General features: G+C 38.4%; 2 protein-coding genes across 3 annotated transcripts; one reads left to right on the forward strand and one right to left on the reverse strand.

The window, feature by feature from the left end:
• The first annotated feature begins 1,173 nt into the window (after positions 1 to 1,173).
• aga (aspartylglucosaminidase) lies at positions 1,174 to 12,373 on the forward strand. 2 transcript variants are annotated; one of them, XM_085469186.1, is made up of 9 exons: positions 1,174 to 1,245; positions 5,531 to 5,684; positions 6,908 to 7,020; positions 7,589 to 7,701; positions 8,819 to 8,927; positions 9,381 to 9,456; positions 9,607 to 9,714; positions 11,188 to 11,321; positions 12,179 to 12,373. In XM_085469186.1, exons 2-9 carry the CDS (start codon positions 5,599 to 5,601, stop codon positions 12,277 to 12,279), a joined length of 840 nt encoding a protein of 279 aa, XP_085325312.1. In that variant the 5' UTR covers positions 1,174 to 1,245; positions 5,531 to 5,598; the 3' UTR covers positions 12,280 to 12,373. The 2 variants fall into 2 exon arrangements, with proteins under 2 accessions (XP_085325312.1, XP_085325307.1); XM_085469181.1 differs by lacking the exon at positions 1,174 to 1,245 and adding an exon at positions 2,577 to 2,936.
• Positions 12,374 to 12,443: 70 nt separating this feature from the next.
• On the reverse strand, positions 12,444 to 24,907 carry neil3 (nei-like DNA glycosylase 3). The gene is made up of 10 exons (XM_085469174.1): positions 24,709 to 24,907; positions 24,448 to 24,557; positions 22,766 to 22,900; positions 22,150 to 22,363; positions 21,188 to 21,262; positions 20,712 to 20,878; positions 15,122 to 15,282; positions 13,468 to 13,882; positions 12,988 to 13,168; positions 12,444 to 12,827 (listed from the first exon to the last, which is right to left on the reverse strand). The coding sequence occupies exons 1-10, from the start codon at positions 24,811 to 24,813 to the stop codon at positions 12,645 to 12,647; spliced, it is 1,746 nt and encodes a 581-aa protein (XP_085325300.1). The 5' UTR covers positions 24,814 to 24,907; the 3' UTR covers positions 12,444 to 12,644.
• Between the last annotated feature and the right edge of the window lie 762 nt (positions 24,908 to 25,669).

Raw genomic sequence — 25,669 nt, forward strand, 5'->3', positions numbered from 1 at the left:
GGCAGTAGGTCAGAATGTGAGCATGAATGCTTGTCTGTCTCTCTGTGTCAGCTCTGCAATTTGCAACCCTTTCAGGATGTACCCCGCTTCTCACCCTAGGACAGATGACAGCTGAGATAAGCTTCAGCCCCATGAAAAAAAGTTCTTGATAGTGTGCTGTTGATATGGCTGATGTTCCTGGAGGTTCTCACTTCTCTCGTTTTTATCTATTTGTAATTACAGGTCTACAACAATAGCAGGACTGTAAAAAAAAAAAAAGGTCTGGACACTTTCTGGACATTTTTATTAGTCTTGTAGTTGAGCTGACTTGATGTCGTTGGCATTTTATCTTGTAATACTTAGTGTGTACAGCTTCTTATTTTGTATAACTTCAGTTATTTCCTCTCCTGACAGGAGAGGTGTAATGAGAGCAGAGCCTGCAATGAAAGTGTCACCAGAGTGCATATCTTCAGCCACACAATCTTGTTAGTTTTTTAGGGTATAATACAGAGATCAATAGTATGATGGCAACAAGCATCAAATTGAACCCCAAGAGACACCTTTTCTGCATGTGTGGAAAAAACTGTACATGGGCAGATGCAGCAGCTTGATAAAGATAACAGAAGGCTATCTAACACCAACAATGAGCAAACTGAGAGACAACCATAGAAGTCCTGCAACAAATGTATATTGTATACCCTACGTCTAACAAACTGAATATGTGTCAAGATAACTGCAGCAACACAGCAGGCAAAGCTGAAAATAGCCTGAGAAAATAGCCAGCAACAAGGGGAGCTCTATGGGGCAGCTTTGTCAACTTGCTGAAATTTGCCAAGCACAAACAGACTGTCCTGAGATTAAACCTTCTAACACAAACAACAACAATGGCTGAAAGCACAAGCAGCAAATACTTAGACACACTCTTCAAGCGGTCAAGTCTGAACGCACTGGTGCAAGTAATGAGTAGAGCCAATAAAAAGGTCAGGTGGCTGCAAGAATTAGTGATGGGTCGTTCGCGAACGAAATGGCTCTTAGAGCCGACTCTTTGACGTGAACGACGCGAGCCGGCTCCTTATCGCGAGCCGTCACGTGGGTTTTTTTTTTTTTTCTCTCAGCCTCTCTCTCGCACTTTTTTCCCGCTTCACTCTGCACACGAGCCTTGTGCTTTACGCTGGGCAGAGGGGGGAGGGGCGGTAGTTACACTCAGTAGCACAGGAACAGAGCCAGAGGGAGAGAAAGAGAGGCAGGGACAACAACATTAGAAAGGTATAGTAATCATCCACAACTATTTTCGGTTGCAGATGATAAAGGATTGAGAAAGTTTATTCATGCAGGTCCATATGACAGAGAATATGCATGTTCTTTTAGTTTTCATATTATAATTTATATTTAATTGTGTTGTGGTTTGCAGTGTTTTGTGTTCTTTTCACTTTAAATTTGTGAAAGGAAAAAGCTGAAAATTTAAATAGTTAAAACTTGAAATGTGAATAGTTGATTTTTGTATTATATGATTTATTTATTACATTTTATGTGGAGTGAATAAATAAAAGTATATTTACGGTGGCCCCTAGAGACAAAGCACATACAAACTTCAAATCACGTACGAACTCTGAAGCATGTACAAACTCCAAAACACGTAAAAACACGTACAAACTCCAAAACACGTAAAAACTCCAAAACACGTAAAAACACGTACAAACTCCGAAGCACGTAAAAACTCAGAAGCACGTAAAAACTCAGAAGCACATAAAAACTCAAAACACGTACAAAAGACAACAGAAGTGCTCCAGGATGCTGGGCGCAGTGTTGAGCCTTTGTTATCTTGTGGCTACACAAGCCAGCAAGTACCAACGACCGGATTTGATGTGTGGTAATAACAGGTAAATGAACTTTTTTTTTAAATTATTTGAATATATATATGAGTGCCTGTGTATAAATACACAAACAATACACACATGCTTTCAATTGTGTAATTTAAGTGATCTAGTAGCTCTGCTTTGGAAGTTCAGTTCATGCTAGAAATGTGTTTTGGAGTTTGTACGTGTTTTGTCTCTAGGGGCCACCGCATATATTTATATATAAACATATATAAATAAAACCACTTGTTTTTACGTTAGTAATTCCTTTTGTGCATAATTTTATATTATTGTTAATAATAAATTAATTAAAGCAACAAAACAACCCGAAGAGCCGGTTCGGAGCCGAAAGAGCCGGCTCTTTTTAGTGAGCCGAACCGAAAGAGCCGGGTCTCTAAAAAGAGCTGGAAATCCCATCACTAGCAAGAATACAACTGGATGTTATTAGTCTAGCAAATTAGCACGATAGCAGGCGTTAGCTTTCCTCGCATACAAAGTTAATCAGTCTGAATCAATATTGTGCTAGTAAGCAGCACATTAGCTTGTTAAATATTAGAAAACTGTAAATTTACAACAGTACTTTCCAAACTATTTCCTATATGCTGGTTTTTCTAACAAGTGAAAGCTGTCGCAAAAGAGGTTTACAAGTTCTCTTTTATGTTTGAAGCCAATATTACTTCTATAGTTAATATTTGTCCCCCTTCGAAGTATTTAAATAAAAAAAGACAAAAAATAAAATTATTCATAAGATAACACAGTTCACGTGAGCTTTTCATGACTGTTCCTTTAATGGAAAAAACCCACCCACTCAGCATGTGACCCAACAAGGAAGTTTAAATGCGAGATTAATTAAACACACGAGTTGTGTTTTTCAAGCAGCTCTTGTGTGTTTGTTTTTCTAACGTCTTATGGGGCTGTAAATGGTAACCGCGCGAATATAGCAATGAAGTGATAAAAGTGTTGTAGTAATATCCATGCATCGACAGGACAAAATGTTTACATTTCTACTGATTTGCACTTTAACGTCGCTTTTAACGCTTGGACATGCATCGCTACCTCTTGTGATCAATACTTGGCCATTCAAGAATGCAGCGGCTGCAGGTAGGCCAATCTTTTACACGACTATGAATTGTGTTAGACAAAAAAAAGAAAGATTCATTCAGGCTGGAGCCCAGTCACGTGACACTGTGGTCTAAAATTGCAGTTAAACAGAATCCACACACACCAAAATAAAAAAAATAAATCTATATATACTGATCGATTGTTTTCTGGCTGAGCTTTAACAATCAGTGGGCGATTTGTCACGAGGGGTTTTGCAGCCCACTGAATTTATACCACTGTTGCGCTCTGTATTATACTTCCGCTTTCAAATTGAGATCCAACTTGTAAGTGTCCTAACGTATAATTTACATACTAGTGTATATCCATGCTGTTGTATTGTTTGGTCTGTTATACTGTTGGCAAACTGATATACTTAATCATGTTGAGAAAAGTAAGAAAAGGTAAGGTGGGTAGATGGTGTTTATATGAATAACAGATGATAAATATGAGCTATTAAATATTCATCTACGGCGAAATGTGTTCATATGTATGATTAAGGGGCCACGTCAACTGTCTAATTATTTAAAAAAAAAAATTAGATAAAAATAAGCCTACTACTACACTCATTAGCCAGCTGCCAACCCCATTCAGTTCATAATGGCATACTTGCAAGTTCCTTAATACAGTAAACTTAACTTCATAAGTTAATGTGTCAAATGATGTAATGCTATATTGATAGTGTAAACATCACTCTTTGGAAATATTCGATATTTAGTAAATCAGATCTTGTCCTGAAATTTAAATAATATAAAATAGCCTATTAGTACGGTTGCAAAGCGACATGATGCATAATATCTATTATCGATTGGAACCTTCAGGGATACAAGATGTACTTGTGCACCAGTTTTGGTTGCTCAACTCCTGATCACTTAAAGGAGAAGTTTGTGAGCAAACAGACAGAAAGAGGGAGAGAGAGTTTGTGGGTTTTAGTGCAATATTTCACTAAAGTTACAGCTATGTAGGTTTGCAGACAAAAAAATAAAAATAAACAAACAAAACATAAGGTAATTCATGATCTTCAGAATAGAAGGACAAATTGGATTTAGCAGCTGCACTCCTGTTGAGTCTAATATGACAGTTTTCTCAGAGTATTAGTTTGGTTTTCAGAAATGACACATAAATTATAAATAAAAATAACTGTCTATAATTCTATTTAGCTGCAGAATTTATTGTTAAAGTCAGTAGAGTCATGTTGTATTAATTAGCAGGCATCGTGGTACTTGGTGACAATCACAGCCATTGGTTCTCAAATGCAAAGGTTTGCTGGTTGCTGTTGCTCTGTAGGACTGTAGGCTTTTCTATGGGTACATATTAGTCATCACTTGCAAGAATCATTGTGTTCATTATGATTTTGTTGCATTATAATGCAAGAAAATGCATACAAAATTCTCCAAGAGGAGAACTGTTTTTTTTGTTTGTTTGCTGTATTCATGTGGCTCACATGGAGCTTATCCATACAGTATGTAAGGCCATTAGCGGCTTAGATGGGACTGCGAAATGGACAGAACCTGCTAGGCTTCTTAGCTGCCATTGCCACGTCTGCCCATACTCAATTTGATTTCCTTCTGGATGATACATTGGACATGTTCAAATTGAAACTGAAAATATTTCAGCATTGCTTGGGACTTATCCGTCAAGTGGATTTTCACCAGGTGCACAGCTCAAAATGAAAAATGATAGAAATGGTATTCAACATATTTTGAGCAACAGCTCAGACCTGTAGATGATTAAAGTTAACTAAAAATCTCACTATTTGATAGATGGATGCCCTTTCATTTATCAGATGCATATCACCTCTTTTCCCCAAGGAGGATATGAAAATGAAAAATGTACCCAGCTATCTGTTTTGCGGCGAGATATTTAAAGGTGTAGTCTGTGAGCCACGGCTATTGATCCGCCCATGCAGGCCTCCTTTCCTTTGGGGGCTTACAGAAGCAGATGACAATAGCAGGCTAATCTCTTCCATTCAGCAGCATTTTCTAAAAGAAAAGGATGTAATGCAGAGTTTGATATGAAGAAAAAAAGAATTATATCTCAAGACAAGAGCACTAACTTGAGAATAGAATTTCAAGAGAGATAAGTCATAAATGATAAGAGGGAGAATATGTGTGGTGCTGAACACAATGAATTTAGAAGCAAGCTGGTGGCAGGCTACCAGTTGGTATTTTGATCCCCCATGGGCACTTGGGGGATCAGTGACCAAATGCTAGTGTGTTTTCTGTTTAATACCTCTGTTTTGTACTGGTCATCTAAGACAAACTTTAGCTCATAGATTTTTAAATTTGACAAGCAGATGCCATCAATTCAGTTCTATACCCTACAACAAAAGATAACCAAACAAAACACTTGTTTGACAAGTGTTTCTGTAAAATTTTGCAGCCAAATGCTACACTGGTTGACTACCAAATGTACAAGATATCTCTCAAGGCTTTGTCAGCAGTGTCTTTGTCAAAATTCTGTCAAACAGATTTGCTAGACAGAGGGATTCCATCCTACCCTTGCAAAATGTGACTGGCAGAGGCTTCCTGTCATGGGGACAGCATTTGTTTCATTGTACAGTATATTGCATGCTGATTGATTCATTGTGTCTGCAGCATGGAGTGCCCTGCAGTCTGGTGGCTCAGTGTTGGATGCAGTGGAGAGAGGCTGTGCCCGCTGTGAAATGGAGCAGTGTGATGGCAGTGTAGGCTATGGCGGGAGCCCAGATGAGTCTGGGGAGACCACGCTGGATGCATTGATCATGAATGGGTAAACCGTGGACATGTCCTGTGCTTTTATTATTAGTAAAAATCTAACATGGGGTAAAAAAAGAAAAAAAAAAAGCCACTTCTATAACAGCACAGTTAAGCAATAAAGATTGATAATGCAGTTAAAAACTGTTACGTTTTTCTCTAGCTCCTATTTGTCTAGCTTTCCCCCCCAAATCTTATGATTTAATAGTATGTAATGAATGCCTGAGCCTAAATGAGTATAGGATTGATTGCATTTTTTAAAACTGGAAATTACATATATTTAAAAGAGAGTTTCTTAGATCTTGACCATGCTAATTAAGCTCCTACAGTTTAGTTAAGGCTTTTACGAGCCTTAACTGGTTCTTTCCTGTAACTTGTTCTTCAATAAAACAGTCTCAGTAGGATCTGAACATTTAACAATTATTATGTCCTAAAATATTACATTTACCCACTCAGAAGTTTTTATGGGAAGTAAATGTAATCTTGCAACAAAACCAAGCGGCAAGCTGTTTGTTATTTCTCTGTGGAACAGTGCTTCTTTTATTTTGCAGGGAAATTGACATTTTTTGGCTACAAAGTCATGAATACATTGCGAGGATAGGATAGTCTCCTCCACACAATCCAATATAGCTGCATAAGAAATCCAGTAGGTATCACCAGCAGATGTATTGTAGCCTCGGAGTGCTGGAATCTAAACCATAAAATTTAATGTAATCCAGCAGACCAGTCTGGCAATAAATATCAGCTCTGCAAAATTGTTGAATTTCTGATACTGTGTCAGGGAGGAGTTAGCTCTGTGGAAATTCTAGAGGCTTTAGTTTCTTTTGATAAATATTAGAAACACATTTCAGTATAATGTAGCCTATTACACTACCACCGCAAAGGGCAGCCCTTAAAAATTAGCTTCCATTCACTCACACTCTCAGAGAAAATTCCAGGCATTTCTCTATTTGGATTTAGCTGAAGAATGGTGTGTTACAGTCACCGCTGAGTAAGCCAGGTGTGTCAGTGCATACACTCCCTTACTGCTGAAAAACATTGTGTTCATCTCTGGGCAACTATTTATGAGGGGTACAGGGGGTTAGCAGTGTGAGGGCAGTGTGTGATGCATGCACCTATTGTTGGAGCGTGCACTCATTCCTAACACTAGTTTATGACTGATATATATGACTTGCAGATACTGTTTGTGCCCAGTAAACCAGAAATGATGTTTATTTTCTGCGGATTCTCTGTGAGCAGTGATACAATGGAGGTGGGAGCAGTTGCAGACCTGAGAAGAATCAAGAATGCCATTGGAGTTGCAAGAGCTGTGATGGAGCACACTGAACACACATTGCTAGTGGGAGAATCAGGTATTATTATGGTTTACGTCGGCAGGAATTGTTTTCACATTCTTGTTATTTGTTCAATATCATACAGTTTTATTAGAGCCAAAGAATTTCAGACACGGTTTAATCTTTAATCTGTAGACCTCGTGACCTGCAGTAAAAAGTCTTGAGCATAAAGAGAATTCCAAACCACAAGAGTTTTTATTTTTCCTTTTCCACTAAATTAGCACATTGTGAGAACTGCACACTGGTATGCAAGTCATTTAAAGGAATCTGGAGGCCAGTGTTGAATCTTTTTTCTTCCCCAATGTAAAGTATTTTTAAATCAAATAACATAGCTCATATGTCGAGAAATCCTAACAATCCAGCGAATCCTTATTGAACCTTTATTCTTCAGGAAGTAGTAAGGTCACTTGCATTCAGAACATTGGCCTCTTGTCCACCTTCAAAAGCCAAGGCGACAAGTTTAAATGAGATGGAATTGCCTCAAGTCCCTCCTTTGTTTGTGACCCTTTGTTTTTTGTTATAACCCAAGGTCAGAGTGGTCCAGAATGTCTAACTTGACCTGAAAGTATTACTTCTCTTTTTATAGCTTCAGTGTTTGCTGAAAACATGGGCTTCATTGCAGAAGACTTGACTACCAACAAATCTGTGAATATTTTCTCAGAGTGGCTGAAGGGCAGCTGCCAACCTAATTATCGAAAGGTGCGCGCGTGTGTGTGTGTGTGTGTGTGTGTGTGTGTGTGTTTTTAGGCTGTGTGTTTTTCTCACTTGTGTTGGCTACAGGCGTGCTGCTTCTAAAAGATTGATATTAAACAGGACAATTGACAAGCATACTAAAGTAGTTCATAAAAGAGCCAGCTTTTGTGGTAGAGGTGATGCCCTACAGCAGTGTTGCTTTTCTATAGAATGCTCCTGTTAATTTCGCCAATAACTTCCCCAAATTTCCAAACTAAATCAGCTGTTATCTGTCTACAGAGTATCCAGTGCTCAACTGATTAAATTTAAACTAGCTATACAGCCCAGTACAAGAAGTGCCTGTTCAAAGTTCGTCTTCACAGTAGTGGAGGAATAGATAACACTGATCACTTGCTCTTACCCTAAAGGGTCCTTGGATGTTTTAAAGGGTTTTAAATTCACCTTATTGGAATAGAATATAGCACTTTGCTTTGTTACTAATGCACAGGCAATTTGAGAACACATTCGAGCTTTGGCATGATGAACAAAGTGTAAAGAAGTAAAGTTGCTTCTGTTAAACATTCTGTATTAAAAGACCTTTTTAGTCCACGTGTTAAATTTAACCTGCACCCAAAGCACAAATGTTGTTAGGGGTTTTCAAAAGTCACAGGTTTTACAGCTGTTCACCCAACTCAAAGGGATTCCACTTACCTGTAACTTCAAAGGAGCACACTGAACTTTTCACACCACTCTATGCAGTCAGTTGACTCACTCATATCAGCAGACAAGACTCCTTGAGTTAGAGGCAGGGAGCCCTTTCTTAAACTACCCCCATGCTCTGACAGATATCCACATCTTGTTCTCTGTGCTGACACACTATCCAGAAGATTGAGGTGGTCCAAAAGGTTGTCTGTGTCTCACCATGACATGTTTGACTACTGAAAGACAGGGAAGACTCCCTACTGTATGTTATTAAATACCAAACCACTTGGTGACAATAGCGCTGATGGTTTTATGTAATTAAATCATGGCAAATCAGAGTGCTCGCAGATCAGCATGTCTAGCTTGTGTGCCATTACAGTAATTGAGTCTCGGGATAATAGCATTATGCAAACAGTGATGCAGTTTTGTCTTCTGTTGAAAGAATGTCAGTCCAGAGCCTTCCAAATCCTGTGGACCATACAGGCCGAAGGCAACGTGGAAACAGAGCAAGAGGGCACGGCATGCTAATATCCATGCCCATGACACCATAGGTAGGTTTTTACCAGCTGACACAGAGTCGGCTTTCCTTAGGCATGTTATAATTTAGTATTTAACTACCTCATTGAAACCAGACAGGTATGAAAATATGTTTAGTTGTATAATGGGCCACATAAAGAAGGCTTTCTGTAGAGTTTCTAGAGTTTGAATTTGTATTTCTGTCCAAAAATACTACTCAAAAATAAATATTCCTTATTGCTTCTACATGAATTCCCAGTTTAATGGGTTGGAGCTAGAGTTATATATTACTGATCAGTGTGCTTGGAACTACTGGGATATTTCATGGTGTGTTCGAAAAATTTAATCAGTGTCGACACTAGCTCACACGGGAGCTTGTAATTACTTTGTCTAGCCCCCCCCCCCCCCCCCCTTTTTTTTTTTTTTTTTTTTTTTAAACCTATGAAGAGGTGGCTGGTGTTTCAGAATCAATTATTTTTTTGCACCAGGGATGATCGCTCTTGATCGTGATGGCCATGCGGCTGCTGGTACATCAACCAATGGATTAACTCACAAGGTTCCAGGGTATGTACATTATAATGTTTTTTTTTTTTATCCATATATAAGATTACATACAGGGTTGTAGCTCAGGGTTAGCTCCAGATGCATATTTTTTTGTGTACTTTTTATGAGGCACTCTACTGTGTTTACATGCTCATGTTTCCTGTCCTGCAGTCGTGTCGGGGACTCTCCTATAGTGGGTGCAGGTGCCTACGTAGACAGCTTAGCTGGTGGTGCTGCTGCCACTGGAGATGGAGATGTCATGATGCGCTTTCTACCAAGGTACCTCAACCATTTTATTATTAAATAAATAATAAATACGCTTTTTGTCTTTTGTGTCAGGAAAAAAATAATCTACTTAGCAACATAACTCATGTTAGAGGGGTTTATTCTTAAGTGTAACTAAGGGGGTGGGAAGAGATTTACTTTCACTCTATAGATTATTTCAGTAAATCAAAATAGGTGTTATATTTATTCCAGAAAACAATGTGAAGTTACTCTGTTGTTGTACTTATAATTCTTTAGGACATCTCGTGTGGTTTGAAACTTCTTTGTGACTTTTTTCCCAGCTACCGTTTAAATAAAAGGACTGTTGGGTGGCTTTTTCCTTGACAGATTTATTTATTTATTTTTTCAAAGAGAATATCGACATATGGGACGTGTGTTGATTTTAAACAGCCAACTTTGGGCTTGAGCCCCAAGCTGCAAGTGCAAAAATAGTATTATAAAGAGTGGAGGTGTGACTATGTTGCCCCAAAACTGTCATTTGTACATTCCACAGCTGAAGTGAGATTTCACTAAAGCGACTGTTTGTTTCCAGGCTGTGAAAATATATTTGTCTCAGAAGGGTTATTTTTTTAAGCTTTATTTATCTAGGATAGTTTAGCGTGCACACATACTGAGCTGAATCCAGCTTAACATTCAGCTACACGCATGCACAACACAACCTGAAGGGTCCCCATTTTCAATCAGATTATTATTCACTTCCAGGAACTGCTGGGTGGTTAGAGAACCGTGTTACTAGTGAAAGAAAGCCCTTTTCAAAGCCCAGGTTTCTATACCTGGTATGTCTGATTACAACTCTGCCCAAGGACTATGCTGTCAAATTGCAGCAGCACCAGGCCATTTTAGAAACGGTTGCATTCTGTGTTGGAATCATTCTTAAACTGCTTATCCATGAATTCTAAATGTTTAAGTGACTATGAGATGATTTCCTATGTTGGATGCACTCATATATATATATATATATATATATATATATATATTAACACAAACTAATTTTCTTGCAATGCAGTCTGGAAAACAGCATGCAGGATTGTACTTGTCCTGTCAGAATAATTCACTGAGGAACAAGGCTCTTGGAAATTTTCCATTTAAAACCCCCCCCCCATACTTTCACCGAGGTCAATTATAGAAAATTTGCAGTGTGTCACTCATTGTTTTGTACAATTGACCTAAGGCTAATGGAGTTAATGACACCAGCAGTGTCTGGATGGAGCAAATAATTTAAAAGTAATGGTACATTAATACAAATGCTCCTCATGTTAATTTTTGTACACTTTGTGCATTATGTTCTTGTATACCATAGAGTGAGGCAGGAATCCTTCTTTTTCCCCATTAAGTAATTATTCAGGTTGTTGCGTTATTTTATCCCATGTTATGACTTCAAGCGCATCACTGTCATGATCCTGGTTGGAGGCCCTGACAGCACTTGTTAGTTTGCCTCATGTGTGCTCCGTGTAATCCTGCCAACAGCTACTTGGCCGTGGAGTTGATGAGGGCCGGGGTGGATCCCTCAGCAGCCTGCAAGTCGGCCATTTCCAGAATCAAGAGGCATTACTCTGAGTTCTTTGGAGCTATCATATGTGCTAACACAACAGGGCATTATGGTGAGTGTTGGAGTTTACAAATCGTACAGTTCCTTGCCCAGAGTACTGGCACAAAAACTGACAAATGTATACATATTTCTTTAAAGTAATACTCACTTAAAACTTTATCATAAACATGTTTGAGAGGGAGATGATAACAAGGCAGTCCTTTGTAAATTAGACCTGAACTGAACAGATACAATTCAAAATTTAAAGATTAAAAATGTAACCATAATCCAGTGGCTTTAAAACAATATTTTACTGCTATAATATCATTAACAAACAGTAACATTAAGTATGCTGAAAAGCATACTTGATGCATACATACTTTTCAAGCAAATGCTTTCTGGGACTGAGAAATAGCAGCCTTAATGAAGTTCAGGCATTGCTGTAGCAATCTTTTGTACAAGGGTTTAACTAGATCACAGCAACATTAAAGTTAAATGAAGCTGTCTTCACTTCTGTTTCTTTTACCTTTACTCATCAGCTCCAACAAAATTTGTTCTACCCTAGAAGTTATTTTGTTCTCAGGTCAACCACCACAAAGTCTGAAATTAGAGTGTCAGCCAAAGCGGCACAGCCTTAATCTCTTCTTGTTCAAATAAGACAACCTTTTCATCTTTAAGTAATGTATCCATTTACCCTACATCCACAATGTTTTCGTTACCACCTGCTTCTTACTTTGGCACCAGAGAAAATGAGGTCTGAATGAGACACCTGGATAAACAGATGTTAACAGGTTATAAGAATTCTCATTGTCAAACAGCATATGCATTTAAAAGTCGAATTTCATGTCACAACTAAATGGGGTCTTAATGAGAGAGGGTTATAAAGGTTTGTGTTCCTGCAGTACTTCAATTTCCTCTTCATCTCTGCAGGTGCAGCTTGTAACAAAGTCCCCGGCTTAGACAAGTTCCACTTCATGGTAGCAAACTCCGAGACAAACACACCAGTCCTAAAATCTGTTGATTGCTTTTAAATAATTTATAACTGTATGGATATCTTTAGAATTAATACTATACATGCAAATTTTATGATCATTTATTTGCTAAATAAAATCTGTTTTAACTGTTGATGGTTTTGCATTTTTGGATTTGTCTTAATTAAAGGTAAACTCATAATACCAAATAATTTGAAACAGACTTTATTAGAGATTTATTACAGCTGGTACGAACAAAGTTGGCCATGATTTGAAGGTCAGAAGCTTAAATGGACGGGAATATAGAGCAAGGGTATATTTGATATATTTGATACTTGTCATCCAGTCATCCACCCCATTTCTATATCAAGTTGTTTTTATAAACATTGAGGATTCAGGGTTTCACTTGGGAGCAATATATGACATTAGCAACCAGGTAGGATGGAAACCCCTGGTCCATTCTCGGCCCACTGGATAAAGTCACACTGTTTCCCCTTTTGAAAGCTGCAGGTGTAAAAATTCCTGCCGTTGTTGGGTCCTAGTTTCAGAACAGTCCTCATTAAACAGCGCTTCCCGTGGTGACAAGAAGGAAAGTGCAAGTCTGCCCACTGCAACAGTGAAAATAAAGTTTGGTTAGCTTGGACGTACAGTTGTAAACTTTTATTTCAGTTATTTAAGTGTTTAGTGAACAGACTGCTAACAGACTGTGCAAAGGGTAGAAAACAAGAGAAGCAAATCGAAAACAGATAAGCTGCCTTCCACTTTCACCTCAAAGAAGTTACACTTGGTGTCTCTGGGTAGCGAGCAGGAGTAGAACTGTCGTCCCTTATTCTCCCCCTCCTTGTGGACCACTCTGAGGACAGCTGGGCGACGATGGGATGCACAGCGAGGGGCACTGCGACTGAGAGGAATGGAGGTTGCACGGCTTGTCGCTTCCATTTTGTGGGTACTGACAGGAGTATAGAGATAGTGTCATCAGTTTGAAATGCACTGAAAATATAACACAGCCAAAGCTGTCACATGAACACTAATTAGCAAACTAACCATTTTGTCTTGATGTGTGTTTTTGGAAAAAAAAAAAGTATGTTTAGTATCATACCATGACTGTGTGTGTGTGTGTGTGTGTTTTGTATTAAAATACTAAATTTTGGGGGTTCCCTTCTTAAATCTCACTCATTTCCCTGAAGTTGCAAAACCTTCTCTTATTAAAAACTTACCCATGAATATCCAAGTAAGAGATTCACTCACCTTGAGTTTGAGGTTCCATTTTGAGCACTGTTACTGGGAAAGGGGCTGTGATCAATTCTCATTTTCTTGGATGTGTGACTGTAGGAGGCCAGTGATTCCCCATCGGACAGCTCGGCTCTTTGCTTCTGCCAGCCACCAGAGGCATAATTGGGGCTTGTTGTCCCTTGGCAAACACTGTATTTATATAAACCTCCTTCTGCCGCCAAGGAATTCAAATGACTCCCGGCTTGGGCAAGCGGGACTTTTGCAGGCTTTGCCTTCTTGCTTAAGTCGGAGAAAACAAGGGTGGAAGTCCCAAATGCAGACCTCCAGTTGACTTTGAGCTCCTCTTGTGGTTTCTTGAAGGCAGTGCAGGGGTATTTAATCAAATCAGCAGTGAAGGGTGATGCTTCAACGCTAATGTCATCTGTGTGGACTGGGGAGATGGAGCCACAGAGAGAAACTCAATTCATGTTCAGCAGCTGCAGCTCATTCTGATGCACCGACTGCACCCATAAAATGCAGGTTGTTGTTAGTTTTAAGTGGTTAGCTTGCCGTATCATTTATCAGTGGGCAGTATATTGCCGTGCTGTGTAGTCAAATGAAATGTCACACAATATGTGGTGCTGAAAATGCCCTCATGCAAAATGAACCACCGTATCAAAAGCTTTAAAAATGTTTTCAGTAATGGACTATGGAGCCTGACATAACAGTCATTAACAAGGAACTGTGAATAAATATCACTCTTCAGTCCCTCAAAAGCTACCATTAAAGTGGCCATGAGCAAAGCCCTTAACCCCCAACTGATTCAGAGGATATGCACAGGGGTCCGTTGCAAATGTATAACTGTACATATGCAAATCAGGGTATTACTGAAAGAGCGAGTGTGCTCAGTCAGCTTTCCATGGAGAAATAAGTGTCTGTTATTCATTTAAATCAACCTCAAAATGTCACCACTATTCTCACTTACTCACACGCATCTTTTAAACAGTCCAGATGGACGCTGACATATGTGACGTAGCCTTTAAACCTTGTTAAAACTCAGATGATTATATTGGACTTAAGGATTCAAATCCCACTCCCATCCTCCCAAAATGGGAAATATTTTACTATCTAATACCACTGGACTAAAGGGGTTTGTTCTGGTAATGATTAACATAAAAAGACTCGGTAGTCTTAATTCAAATAAAATATTACAAAAAAGGAAAACAATTTAAGGGTACACAGTGAAGCCATCATAGCAACGTGTCCATGTCCTTGAAGCTCAGCACAACCTCGGGTTAACAGCTATTCAGTTGTTCAATCAGCTATTAATTAAGAAAACTGGACTGTATACAAAATACAAACTAACCCTTAAACCCTTCAACTGTAGCTTTATGCAGCAACAGTGACACTACAAGGACATTTCTTGCAGACACTAAATGGCCAACTGACAGACATGCTCATTATCCGTACTGCAACATACAAACACACACAGAGAAGCTGCGTCGCCTCGCTGCAGTGTCACTCTGCCATTTTCCATCTTTTTCTGAAAAGTGCTTAAGCATCGCTGTCTAACTGTACAAGATATCATTCAGCTAAACAGCAAAACTATAGCTACTGTTTTATCTCTTGTTAGCAAAGACATTTTATTCGCTCCAATTGAGTGACTATGAAGACAGAACATTTCACTTACCCTTGGGTCTTGGAGTGAGGCAGGCATCACACGCTGTTGCTGCTGGCTGGTTGATGAGTGTGCAGAGCTGACAGGCCCAGTCCTCTTCCTCTTTCTTAGCCACATTATCACTGGTTCTGTTGCAGGCCCAACCAATCAGGCTGTTTCGGACTGGAAGCTTACTAAATAAACAAAGCAGGGCAACGGTGATGATTATAATGTACTTCTGCTGCTGCGAATTTTATTGTGCAAAAATGTGGCGTTTCCACAGACATACATTTACTACATTACTAAATGTGAGTCACATTTGTATTATTAATGTTACTGTTCCACATGTTGAGAATAATTGGAATTATTAGATCTCTAAAGTGGTTAAAAATTAAAAGTAAATATATTGTGTTGTATATAGTTTAGAATAGGGGTGGGATAGATGCAGCATAGCATTGCCATATATTGTATAACTGAAAAAAAACATTAACACTGGACACACTTAGTTTGACAAAGCTACCTCCTAATTCAGAGCAAAATAATGGACCAGTCGCACCAATAAAAACAGGAAAATAACCTCCTTGTATCTACAAAAAAATGTAAAAAAACAAAAACAAACCTGTCACAGTCTGACTTGGACTGACTGCAATCACTCTTAGACAGATTGGTGAAGATATTACTGTTTAAGCTATTATTCAGTTAAAAACAGCAGGGTTGTTGAATGCAAATGTAATGGTTAAATGTAAATTTCTGTTAAATGGGAATTTCTTTTATGTAGACAGCAACAGTTGCTTGATGTTTAATTTTCAATGATTTGTCCTTGTTAATTGCTATATTATCAGAAATACGTAAATGCCAAGTTAACCCCAAAACAGATACTGACAGTTTAACTTTGGGGACACAATTAGCAGTTAAAAAATTCATTGCAACATTCATTATATTCCAAAATGTTAAGAATAGCAATTATACTGTATCAGCATTGTGATAATATCCTACTGTTCTGTTAGTTTCTATTTTATAGTCTATATACGTTGTGCTTGTGGTGGTGGTCAGAGGGCCCAGTGGCGCCTGTGTCCGGCAGCCTCGCCTCTGTCAGTGCGCCCCAGGGCAACTGTGGCTACAATGTAGCTTGCTATCGCCAGTGTGTGAATGTGTGTGTGAATGGGTGGATGACTGAATGTAGTGTAAAGCGCTTTGGGGTCCTATGGACTAGAAAAGCGCTATACAAATGCAGGCCATTTACCATTTACCATTTGCTTATGACATTTATTAGATCACCACCCAGTGTAAGATTTATGCTACAGCTACTTTAAATTAGCAGTATTGGTAATCCCCCCCTTTTTTTAATGCTTCTGTAATGGTTAGGCCATGTATGTGCAACATTTTTAATGAAAAGAAATTTTTATTTCAAATAAAAAAAATTTATTATCCATGAATTGTCAAATTTACTGTTTTACTAAAAAGTGGGGGAAAATTATTATAGTTTAGATTACAATTATTTAATTGCATCCCTGAACAGAAAAAATAGTTTTAATGGTTGAATGTTATTCTTGATTAATTTCTGACTTCTCAGAGATTTTGACATGATCGATTTCTTAAATGTGGGTTATTATGAAGGGTTTATTAATACATTTGTTAAGCACTGTACATTATGAAGTTAAATGTGAAATGAGTATGAAGATGAGTTCTTCATGAGTTTCAGAAAGGTTTTAGACTGGGTAGCTCATTTAATTTAATAAAGAAAAGATTTTTGGATCAAATGATAGCCATTATGTGTTATCACAATGGCTCATGGGGGAACGTTTTTTTTAGTTTGTTTTTTTAAAGCAGAAAGTCACCTTCAGTCATTATAAGATTTAAGGTGGAATTCAGAATCAGCCCATTTTGTTTCCTTATTGTCCTGTATCCTGGAGACTCTAGCATCTTTTGTTTAATGACATAATGAACATTATTGAGACAATAACAATCTAAAATGATTGCTTGAAAGAGCAATTTCAATTAGCTTCTTATTTAAGAAATAATGGGAGGTCAAAAGAGACCCCTGTATCAGTCATGAGTGGGAGATAATGATGTTAATGATGATGATAATGATATACTTATGTACCTAGTTTCCTGGTTTTTGTTTGACTTTTTTGAAAAGGTTCTTGGATAAATATGTGACAGTCTTTTTTTCCCCTTTAACTTTGTGAGATGGAAATGACTAACACTTGATATGAAGGTGCATTATGATTTCATGTATAATTGGCCATAAAATGCCAGCGTAGCTATATTATACTTTCAAAAGTAAGTGTCACTTTATTTAGATATATGTAACTTTTCAGCAGTAAAATAATTCCTAAATTATCATATTTTTTGGGATTGTCTGCACAAATAAACACGATTCTGATCAATTCTGTTCAGAAATGTAGTCACCCAATTACAACAGCAGTTGTAATATATTAAGATATAAACCATGTAGACACCTATGAAACTTTTACCTAGGCAAATAATTACAGTTCAAGCAGAGGAGAAAACAGGCAAGAATGAAATGTGTTTTATATAATTGCTCCAAGCGTACATGATAGTGCTCTGACATGAAGCTAGACTATGTTTGACAAGAGGGTAAATCTGCAGCGCCAACAGTCATGGAGGAGCAAAGTAGCGGCGGCTTTCAGGAAACTTCTCACAGATTGCTTCATCAGCTGTGTAATGCGTTGTAAGGGCTTTAGACTCTAACCCCTCGCAAAGCTTTGCTCAAACACAGCCCAGGAGGTGTTGAGCCTGTGCCCTGTCTGGCAAACACAGCCTTATATGCGCATTAATTTCCCTCATAACACTTCCCACTCCCTGCCAAGCCCATCTGCCTGCAAAGATGGCCTCTCTAAATTTGAACATATTATCTAAAGAGCTTTGGAACTTTATGAAAAGACTGAAAAATGACACCTAGCTTTACTATGTTGGTTTCTTTACTGCCCATATATGTTTAATAAGTTAGTGTGTTAGCATTTTAAATACAAAAGGTACATATTTTGTAACAGAAGAGGAATTGTCGCTTTATTCTATCACTGGAATATTTCCACTCATAGTTCTTAGACTCCCAAGTTCCAAACCTTTTTCATCCGATGCACCACCAAAAACCTATCCAACGGACTCAAGTATCCCATTCATCAAAACCACCTGTAGTCGAATGTGTTTAAACAGCCATTTATCTGTGAACTTTTTATGTAGTTCAGTATATTTCACTGTTTGCTTATTATTCCATTCATTAGTCCAGCGCTTTTTGTTGTAAATCTATTCAGCGGCTATTTAGTGTTTAGTGGCCACACCATGTTTTTCGATCGTTATTCCAAAAGGCGATGAGGATGCTCTTTCGAAAGACAGATAGTCCTACATTTTCAAACATAATATAACCAACATTTATACAAAAGATTTTTATTGATTTCTTTTTCCCAGTATGTCCTAAAATTAGGTTTTCCCAGAGAATTCTATAAGACTAGAAGTCTTTTTGCAGGAGTGGGCAAGAAAAACTGGGACTGTTGTGGTGAGCCTCACAGAACAGAGAATAGAATTAAGTTCATCTTATATGTAAGTAAAGATGATGGAAATGTGCAGCTTAATGAAGGTAGTATGCTGTGCAGAGCTGTAGTAACTACAGAGGGATAAAGTTGACAGGCCATTCTACAAAGATATGAAAATAAGTTGTTCAAGCTAGGTTAGTAAAAGGTGATAATCAATGAGCAGCAGTAAGGCTTCATGCTAAGAAAGACAACAACAGGTGTAATGTTTGCTTTGAGAGTGTTGATGCCATTGAAGTGAAGAGAAGGTCAGAGTTGCACGATGTCTTTGTGGAATTAAAGCATTCCATAGGGTGTCAAGAGAGGGACTGTGGTAGTGCAGGGAGGTAGTCGGGAGTAGCAGATAAGCATCTGAGGGTGGTGACAAACATGTATGAGGGCAGATAGACAGTTGTGTGGTGTGCCGTGGGAGTGACAGATGGGCTTAAGGTGGGGGTGGGAATACATCAGGGATCATCTCCAAGTCCCTTCTTGTTTGTAATAGTGATGGAAAGGTTGACATATGAGGCTAGGCAGGAGTCTCTGTGGACTATGATGTTCGTAGATGACATTGTGATCTGTAGCGAGAGTAAAAAGCAGGTGGAAAAGAACCTGCAGAGGTGGAGGTATGCTCTAGAGAGAAGAGAAATGAATGTCATTTGAAGCAAGACAGGATGCATGTGTAATGAGATGAAATTGTGAAGGTGAATGAGTTTAAATATATGAGGTCAACCGTGCAAAACAATGGAGGTGAAGAAGAGAGTGCAGGTGGATGCAGATGAGTTTTAGTGGCAAATCAGTGATGTGTAACAGAATTTAAAAAGCTATGCTTTGCTATTATGTCTGATTTGGAGAGAGGTGGTAACAAAAACACATCCCAATGAAGATCTTCACTGGGGATGACCAGACTGGACAGTAGGGCTGTTTGATATAACGATATATATCGGATGACGATATAAAAACGTCTATCGTTTCATTTTACACTATTGTTTGTTTCGTGGTGTCGCAAAATAAACTGTTTACAGCAATATTTTTTCATCATTTTGATGGTCACTGAAGTGGCTATATTAATTTCTTAAAGTTCTCTCTTTCTCTTATATTTTATATAACCACACTATGAACGGACAAGCACCTGTTTTTATGCGTTGTCGTTAGCAACAACAACGGTAACAGCATCGCGTGTCTGCTTGTTTATGTTCCACATAAACCTTTCACAATAAAGCTCAAGATCCTGTTGAGACTTTCCAAAATAAACTGAATCACGTGAAAGAGCAGATTATTTACGGATGAGAATTAACAAAGAGCCGCCAGGTGCTAAAAAATAAACCTTAGACTCAAACGTTAGAACAGGCTTTTCCCCGCAGCACGCCGTGTAATAAATACTCACAAAGAAAACGGCGGCTGTTACAACTTATGTCTAAAAATGTATCGTTTCATGCATCTGTTAAAACACTTGACTCCAGCTACATGACGCCCAGCTGGAAACACTTCCCGCAAGACGAGCTGCCTGAGATTCACAGAATTTACAGAAAATGTTACATTTTTGTGATTTATATCGTTATCGGACGATAGAATTCATATATCGGGATATGAGATTTTGGTCATATCGCACAGCCGGACTGGACAGGTTTAGAAAAAGCTCAGGTTGAGTGTACTGGTGACCAAACCAGAAAGGCAAGGCTGAGATGGTTTGAACATGTGTAAAGGAGGGACAGTGAAAATATTTGTTAAAGGATATTGAATATGGAGCTGCCAGGCAGGATGGAAACAGGAAGACAACTTATAAGATTCAGGGATGTAGTGAAGGAAGACATAAAGAGGTTTGGGGTGACAGAGGAGGATGCTAGGGACAGGGTGAGATGGAGGCAGATAATCCACTGTGGTGATCCCTTGTGTAAATGGGTACTAATCCCTGTATGGATATCACTGATAAGAAGGATGCACTGCATTGTTGAGAAAAAACAAGGTACATTTTTAATCTCCATCTTAGTTAAAACATAATTGGTGGCGGATATTTTTACAGCCTTCAAAGGAGCAGCCTGTAGAAGAATAATACCTGCTCAGTCATAATGGTCTACAAGGGTTTGTACCTTATGTTCACTCTGCTGGGATCTCCTTCTTGACAATGCTCGCAGAAGTAAGTCATCCTTCCGTTATCTCCAAGCCGACAGACTGTGATGACATGAAAACACTGGCCGCACTGGGAACGCTTGTAGACTTTGTAATGTTTGTAGAGGGGAGAGCCAGATTTGCGACACTGACAGAGATGAGGAGGGCACACAAGAAGAAATAAAAGTATGAGGATAAAGAAAACAGAAAAAGATTACCCTTCCTCACTTCTCTGTTATGTATAGAAAGCAATATTTGTTTTTTCTGTTCTCTAGGTAGTGGGGCTTTGGCTTTTGCTCTCCTTTCCTGGCAAAACAGGATTTTTAGTTAATCTATTCTCGCAAGTGACTCTAAATGAGGTAGCAGCTAAATACCCAATTTAAATGTGCGCAGATCAACATAAACCCATACAGATCCCATTCAGATCCAAAAGACCAACTTGTGATTTATGCCTAACCTTGTAAAACAGAAGAGTAAAATCACGAGTCATTTTCACCAAATGGTGAATCTGTTCATCTGTCAGCTGCTGAACCTAAAAATGACAGAGCACATTTAGTTACAGTTCACAAAAAGGAGACAAAACCTTATTTGTGTAGCCTTTCATTTTAAAACAGAGACAAATAGCACTTCACAATCAAAATCAATACTACAAGCACATAAACAATAAAGCACCAGATGGGAATGAGAAAGACTGTTTTAAATTGATGTAATGGGAAAAATAGCCAGCCACCAAGAAGCTGTCTCTGGCTCAGACAGTGTATAAAAACAGTACTTGTTGATCTTTCAGGACTCCTAGGAGCTTGGTAATAGAGGAGAAGCTCATAAAGATTCAGTGGTCCCAGAAGAAGAAGGGGCCAAAAGTCCTAGATTAATGTTTTGCTTCAGTGTGCTATATTCTCATATCCTATCTAAAACTTTCTAAGGAGGGCAAAAATTCATTTCAGATTGGAGCCCCTAGTAATGTTTGAGTAATAGAAGTATTCATCCTATGAAGTTCTTTTACCTGCAATAAATAGGCCACTCAAAAATTACACCTTTCTTGTATAGTTTGCCTACCAAAAAAATATTCCCAAAGAGCCATGTGACGTATTGAATCCTTCACAGTTCATGTGATATCATTTCCAGATCAGGATTAGAAAATATTTTATTCATGTTTTAGGATAAATATATGCTATAAATCATCGAGAAAAGCCGGCTCGGGTTGCAATAAGGACCATGTACATTCATGAAAGTAAAAAATATTTCCATTTTCAAAAGGCACAGAGGGAAAGGCATATCTGTGCTGCAATGTGCTTGTTTGTCTTTTCCCTATTTTACCCACCTCATTGCAATACATCACTCAATAATACAAGGGCTTAAACTTTTTCTGTGAGAGTTTTGTATTCCTCTGCTGAACACAATCCATCATCTTTTCCATACCTTCACGGCTGGGTGGAGGCCAGAGTCAAACAGGGCTTCGTTTTTAATGATGTTGCCGACTCCCGGCATGACGGCTTGGTCAAGGAGAACGTCGCAAAGCATCCTGCTACTCTGGCTCCTCACTGCTTCCTCTGAGTGGGAGAAGCTGAACTTGGAGGAGCATACATCCAGACTCTCCATGGCCCTAACCCTCTGCTCACAGTCTTCTGTTAACCTGCAAATACACAGTTGTAGTAATGGAAAAAGGCAGAAAATATATAGCGACAGTTATTGGAAGTGTGCCACGGGGTCAACTGGCGCTCTCAAGGTTACACTTTTCAAAATTGTTTCTTTCATATATTCTGTAAGGTGTGTTTGTTATGGGATGGAGTAACATAGGTGAAACCTTCACACAGAACAAAAAAAAATGTGGGTCTGACTGCTGAGCATTACAACAGGACCTTACAGACAATGGTCGGGACAAATGCTGAGCCAAAAAGGCTGCGTTTTTCATGCAACAACGGCCACTGTCTTCAGACACAGCCTAATGTAGGACATACTCACTCAATGAGACTCATAGCCCAAGGTGAACTCCTGTCACCTCAATCTATCTAGGCTGGGCTGGTGTCCCTGTTACCTTATTTCCACTGTGCTGTCAAAGAAGCACACGGTGTCGTCAGTAAGGTGTATTTCCAGCACAGGAGTGGAGTCCTTCCTATCCCTCCTCTCAGCAGGGTTTATTCGCATTGATCCATTCATACCAAAGTGAACTCTAGAGGATGAAAGCAAGGAAGACAAAGAAAAAAAAAAGGCAAACTTCATTTAAAGACAGCATGTCTCGATTCATTTTACACTCGACACTCGATCACAGGATCATGGTCTTGTGGATGGAAACTCTACCCTTGGAAACTTATCGTGCAAGGTGTCATTGCCTTGCACAACAAAGCTCACTAGTTCATTTACATAGATATGAATCTATCTGTCCAATGATGATTATTCAAAATAACATTTTCATTTAAAAAAAATAATATGAGCACAGTTAGGGTGGCATTATATGAATGAATATGTTCCTGTAGATGCAGTAATATCTGTTGTAGTTGCTATCTCTCCAAATTACACTACTGCAACCACTGTCGTTTTTTGCATTGGTCTGATTGAAAATCTGGATGTTTTTCTATTCTATTCTATTCACTAAATAACCAAAAACCACTTGGTTCTAGTTTTTTTTGATTAAATAAATAAATACATACAAACATACTTAACAAAATTATCCATATTGACTATTTCTCCTTATCACCATTATTGGCAAAAGGTAAAAACACAACTGAAGATTTGAACACTGTGCTGTGTACAAACACAAAACACATAAACCAACCAATAACTGGCTTTAATACAAGGGAACAAATAGCTTAGCTTTTACTGCCACAAAAAAAAATACATTTTTGTAGTACTTATAAAAGCTGTAAGTTAACCCGAGCCTCCTACGAACTGATTAGAATTGTAGACTTTATGACTGCTCTTTTTAGAAACTCAGATAGGAAAAGATGGACATAGCTTCTGGGTTTGAAAAAAATGAAACCATTGCTGGAGTGCCTTAAACCTGCACTTGTTTTTTGTTTTTTTTAATAGCCACCCGGGGGTGGCTCTGGTAGTTGCAAAAATAACTCCAGTCCTATTGACATCTAGAATATGACCACTGTAAACACTTTCCTGCTTAGTTCACAGGCTCAGTCGCTCTGTTTGGATCATATTAAATTAAAACAAATAAATAAATTAATTAATAATAAGCCTACTTTGTAACTTTTGGTCACACTATGTGTATTTTGGCTAACGATTTATGATTGACAAGTTGTTAGCCAGTGAACGTGGGGTTTCACAATCAGACCCGCCCCACTCACGCATCATATTGGGTTTCAAAACACCAAGATCGTGACAGCACAAACACTCATCTTGATACGATCTTCAGAAACCTTAGGTGACAGCACAGTAGCTATGTCCATCTTTTAAACTGTTTATGAGAGTAGTGCATGATCATATAAATAGATTCATATTGCAAATTATACACATTTTGCTTACAGTGGGATGACTCAAATATTGAATCAAAGAGCAGCAAGCTAATCGGCTTATTCAGAAAAATGTGCTTCACTTTGAAAAGAAAATCCCAGATGTCACAGTTTTCAAAAACACTGAATGCAGCATTCATTGGTGACATCCCTCCAGACTCCGGTGCACATACAGTCGGTTGATAATGACAGAAAATGTCTAGACATTTATACAAACAGAAAGCAAAAGAAAAGAAAAGAAAAGTTGTTCGCTTACCTTAAAGCACGTAGACCAAAGTACATGAAGAGCTCCTTTCCCAGGGTTTCCACTCCGCTGTACTGACAACCATAAAAACAGGGGAAGGCGTTTGTCTCGGAGCTGTTTTTCTGTACAGGGATATAAGCCAGTTAGCAGAAAAAAAGCACAGACGAAGGCTGTCTTTGATCTTCTTTAATAACAGCTAGGTGGCTAGCCTACACGCCAAATTTACTACATAACTTGTTCCACCGTGACATACAGTCTCACAAGGTTACTTACGGCTGATGTTGTCAGACTGCCTCTGATCGCTTTTACTTTCTGTCCTTTCTGGACTTTTAAGCGGATTTTCTCTCCGTTTAATGTGCATCCCGGCCCTTCAACCATTTTCTATTTCAAGATATAAAGTCAAACTGTGCGTCAACAGTCCAAAAGTTTTGTTGTCGTGATCGTTCCCCGCCACAACATTCAATTTTGCGCATGTGCGGCACGGCTTGTACCCGGAACTTGATGCATTAAAGGTACATTAACCTATTTTTCATAGCAGTGTCCTTCTTTATGAAAACAACATGTACATAGACATGAATATATATTAGGGGATTATGTAAGTATGTATTTGCTTTATAATTAATTCCTTCCCACTCTATCGTCATCCCTTGAAGAGGTTTGTTATTTTTTTCCTTTTAGTGAATAAATTCTTAATATGCTCTTCCTCCCAGCCCTGCGATGTCTATGCATATATTAAAGGGCGTGAATAAGAATAGAAACAAATAAATAAACCAAACATGAGTAGATAAAGTAAAGAAACACTCTGTGGAGTAGCTGTGCATTCATTGGTACCCAGAAATATATGCAGTAAGCAGGCTTATTAAAATCAGAAACAGCTAAAACGTTAACGAGATGCATGCACATCAGTGTATCAATAATTACCATCCAAATTTATCTGTATATGGCTCTTCTAAATAATAATTATGGCTACCTTTGGTACTTTTTAGGTACTTTTTAAAATTCTTATTATATAACTTGTGGACTATCAGTTATACAGCTTCTGCACCTGTTCCCTACCTTATAATATTTCAAATACTTCGCATAAACGGTAATAACATACTGATTCTTTTTTCTAAAAATGAATAAATGAATATATAAATATAAAAACATTGCTATTGTAAACAAGAAATTGTGGTGAAACTGCAGAAGAGATTAGGAGATTTTTAAAGTCTCATATTCTCCTATGGGACAATTT

The sequence above is a fragment of the Copadichromis virginalis genome, linkage group LG2 (genome assembly GCF_057382275.1).
Source record: "Copadichromis virginalis isolate Kocher_CV1m ecotype Utaka linkage group LG2, C_Virginalis_male_GT1.1, whole genome shotgun sequence".
In the NCBI taxonomy this organism is placed as follows: domain Eukaryota; kingdom Metazoa; phylum Chordata; class Actinopteri; order Cichliformes; family Cichlidae; genus Copadichromis; species Copadichromis virginalis.

Excerpts from the sequence above, each read along its gene's own strand:
- aga (XM_085469181.1), top strand. The coding sequence starts at position 2,810 with ATGCATCGACAGGACAAAATGTTTACATTTCTACTGATTTGCACTTTA. Across the intron at positions 5,685-6,907 it reads GATGCATTGATCATGAATGG|TGATACAATGGAGGTGGGAG; the intron begins GTAAACCGTGGA and ends CTCTGTGAGCAG. Across the intron at positions 7,702-8,818 it reads GCCAACCTAATTATCGAAAG|AATGTCAGTCCAGAGCCTTC; the intron begins GTGCGCGCGTGT and ends TTCTGTTGAAAG.
- neil3 (XM_085469174.1), bottom strand. The coding sequence starts at position 24,813 with ATGGTTGAAGGGCCGGGATGCACATTAAACGGAGAGAAAATCCGCTTA. Across the intron at positions 21,263-22,149 it reads GCCTCCACCCAGCCGTGAAG|GTTCAGCAGCTGACAGATGA; the intron begins GTATGGAAAAGA and ends TGTCATTTTTAG. Across the intron at positions 20,879-21,187 it reads TTACTCTTCTGTTTTACAAG|TGTCGCAAATCTGGCTCTCC; the intron begins GTTAGGCATAAA and ends CATCTCTGTCAG.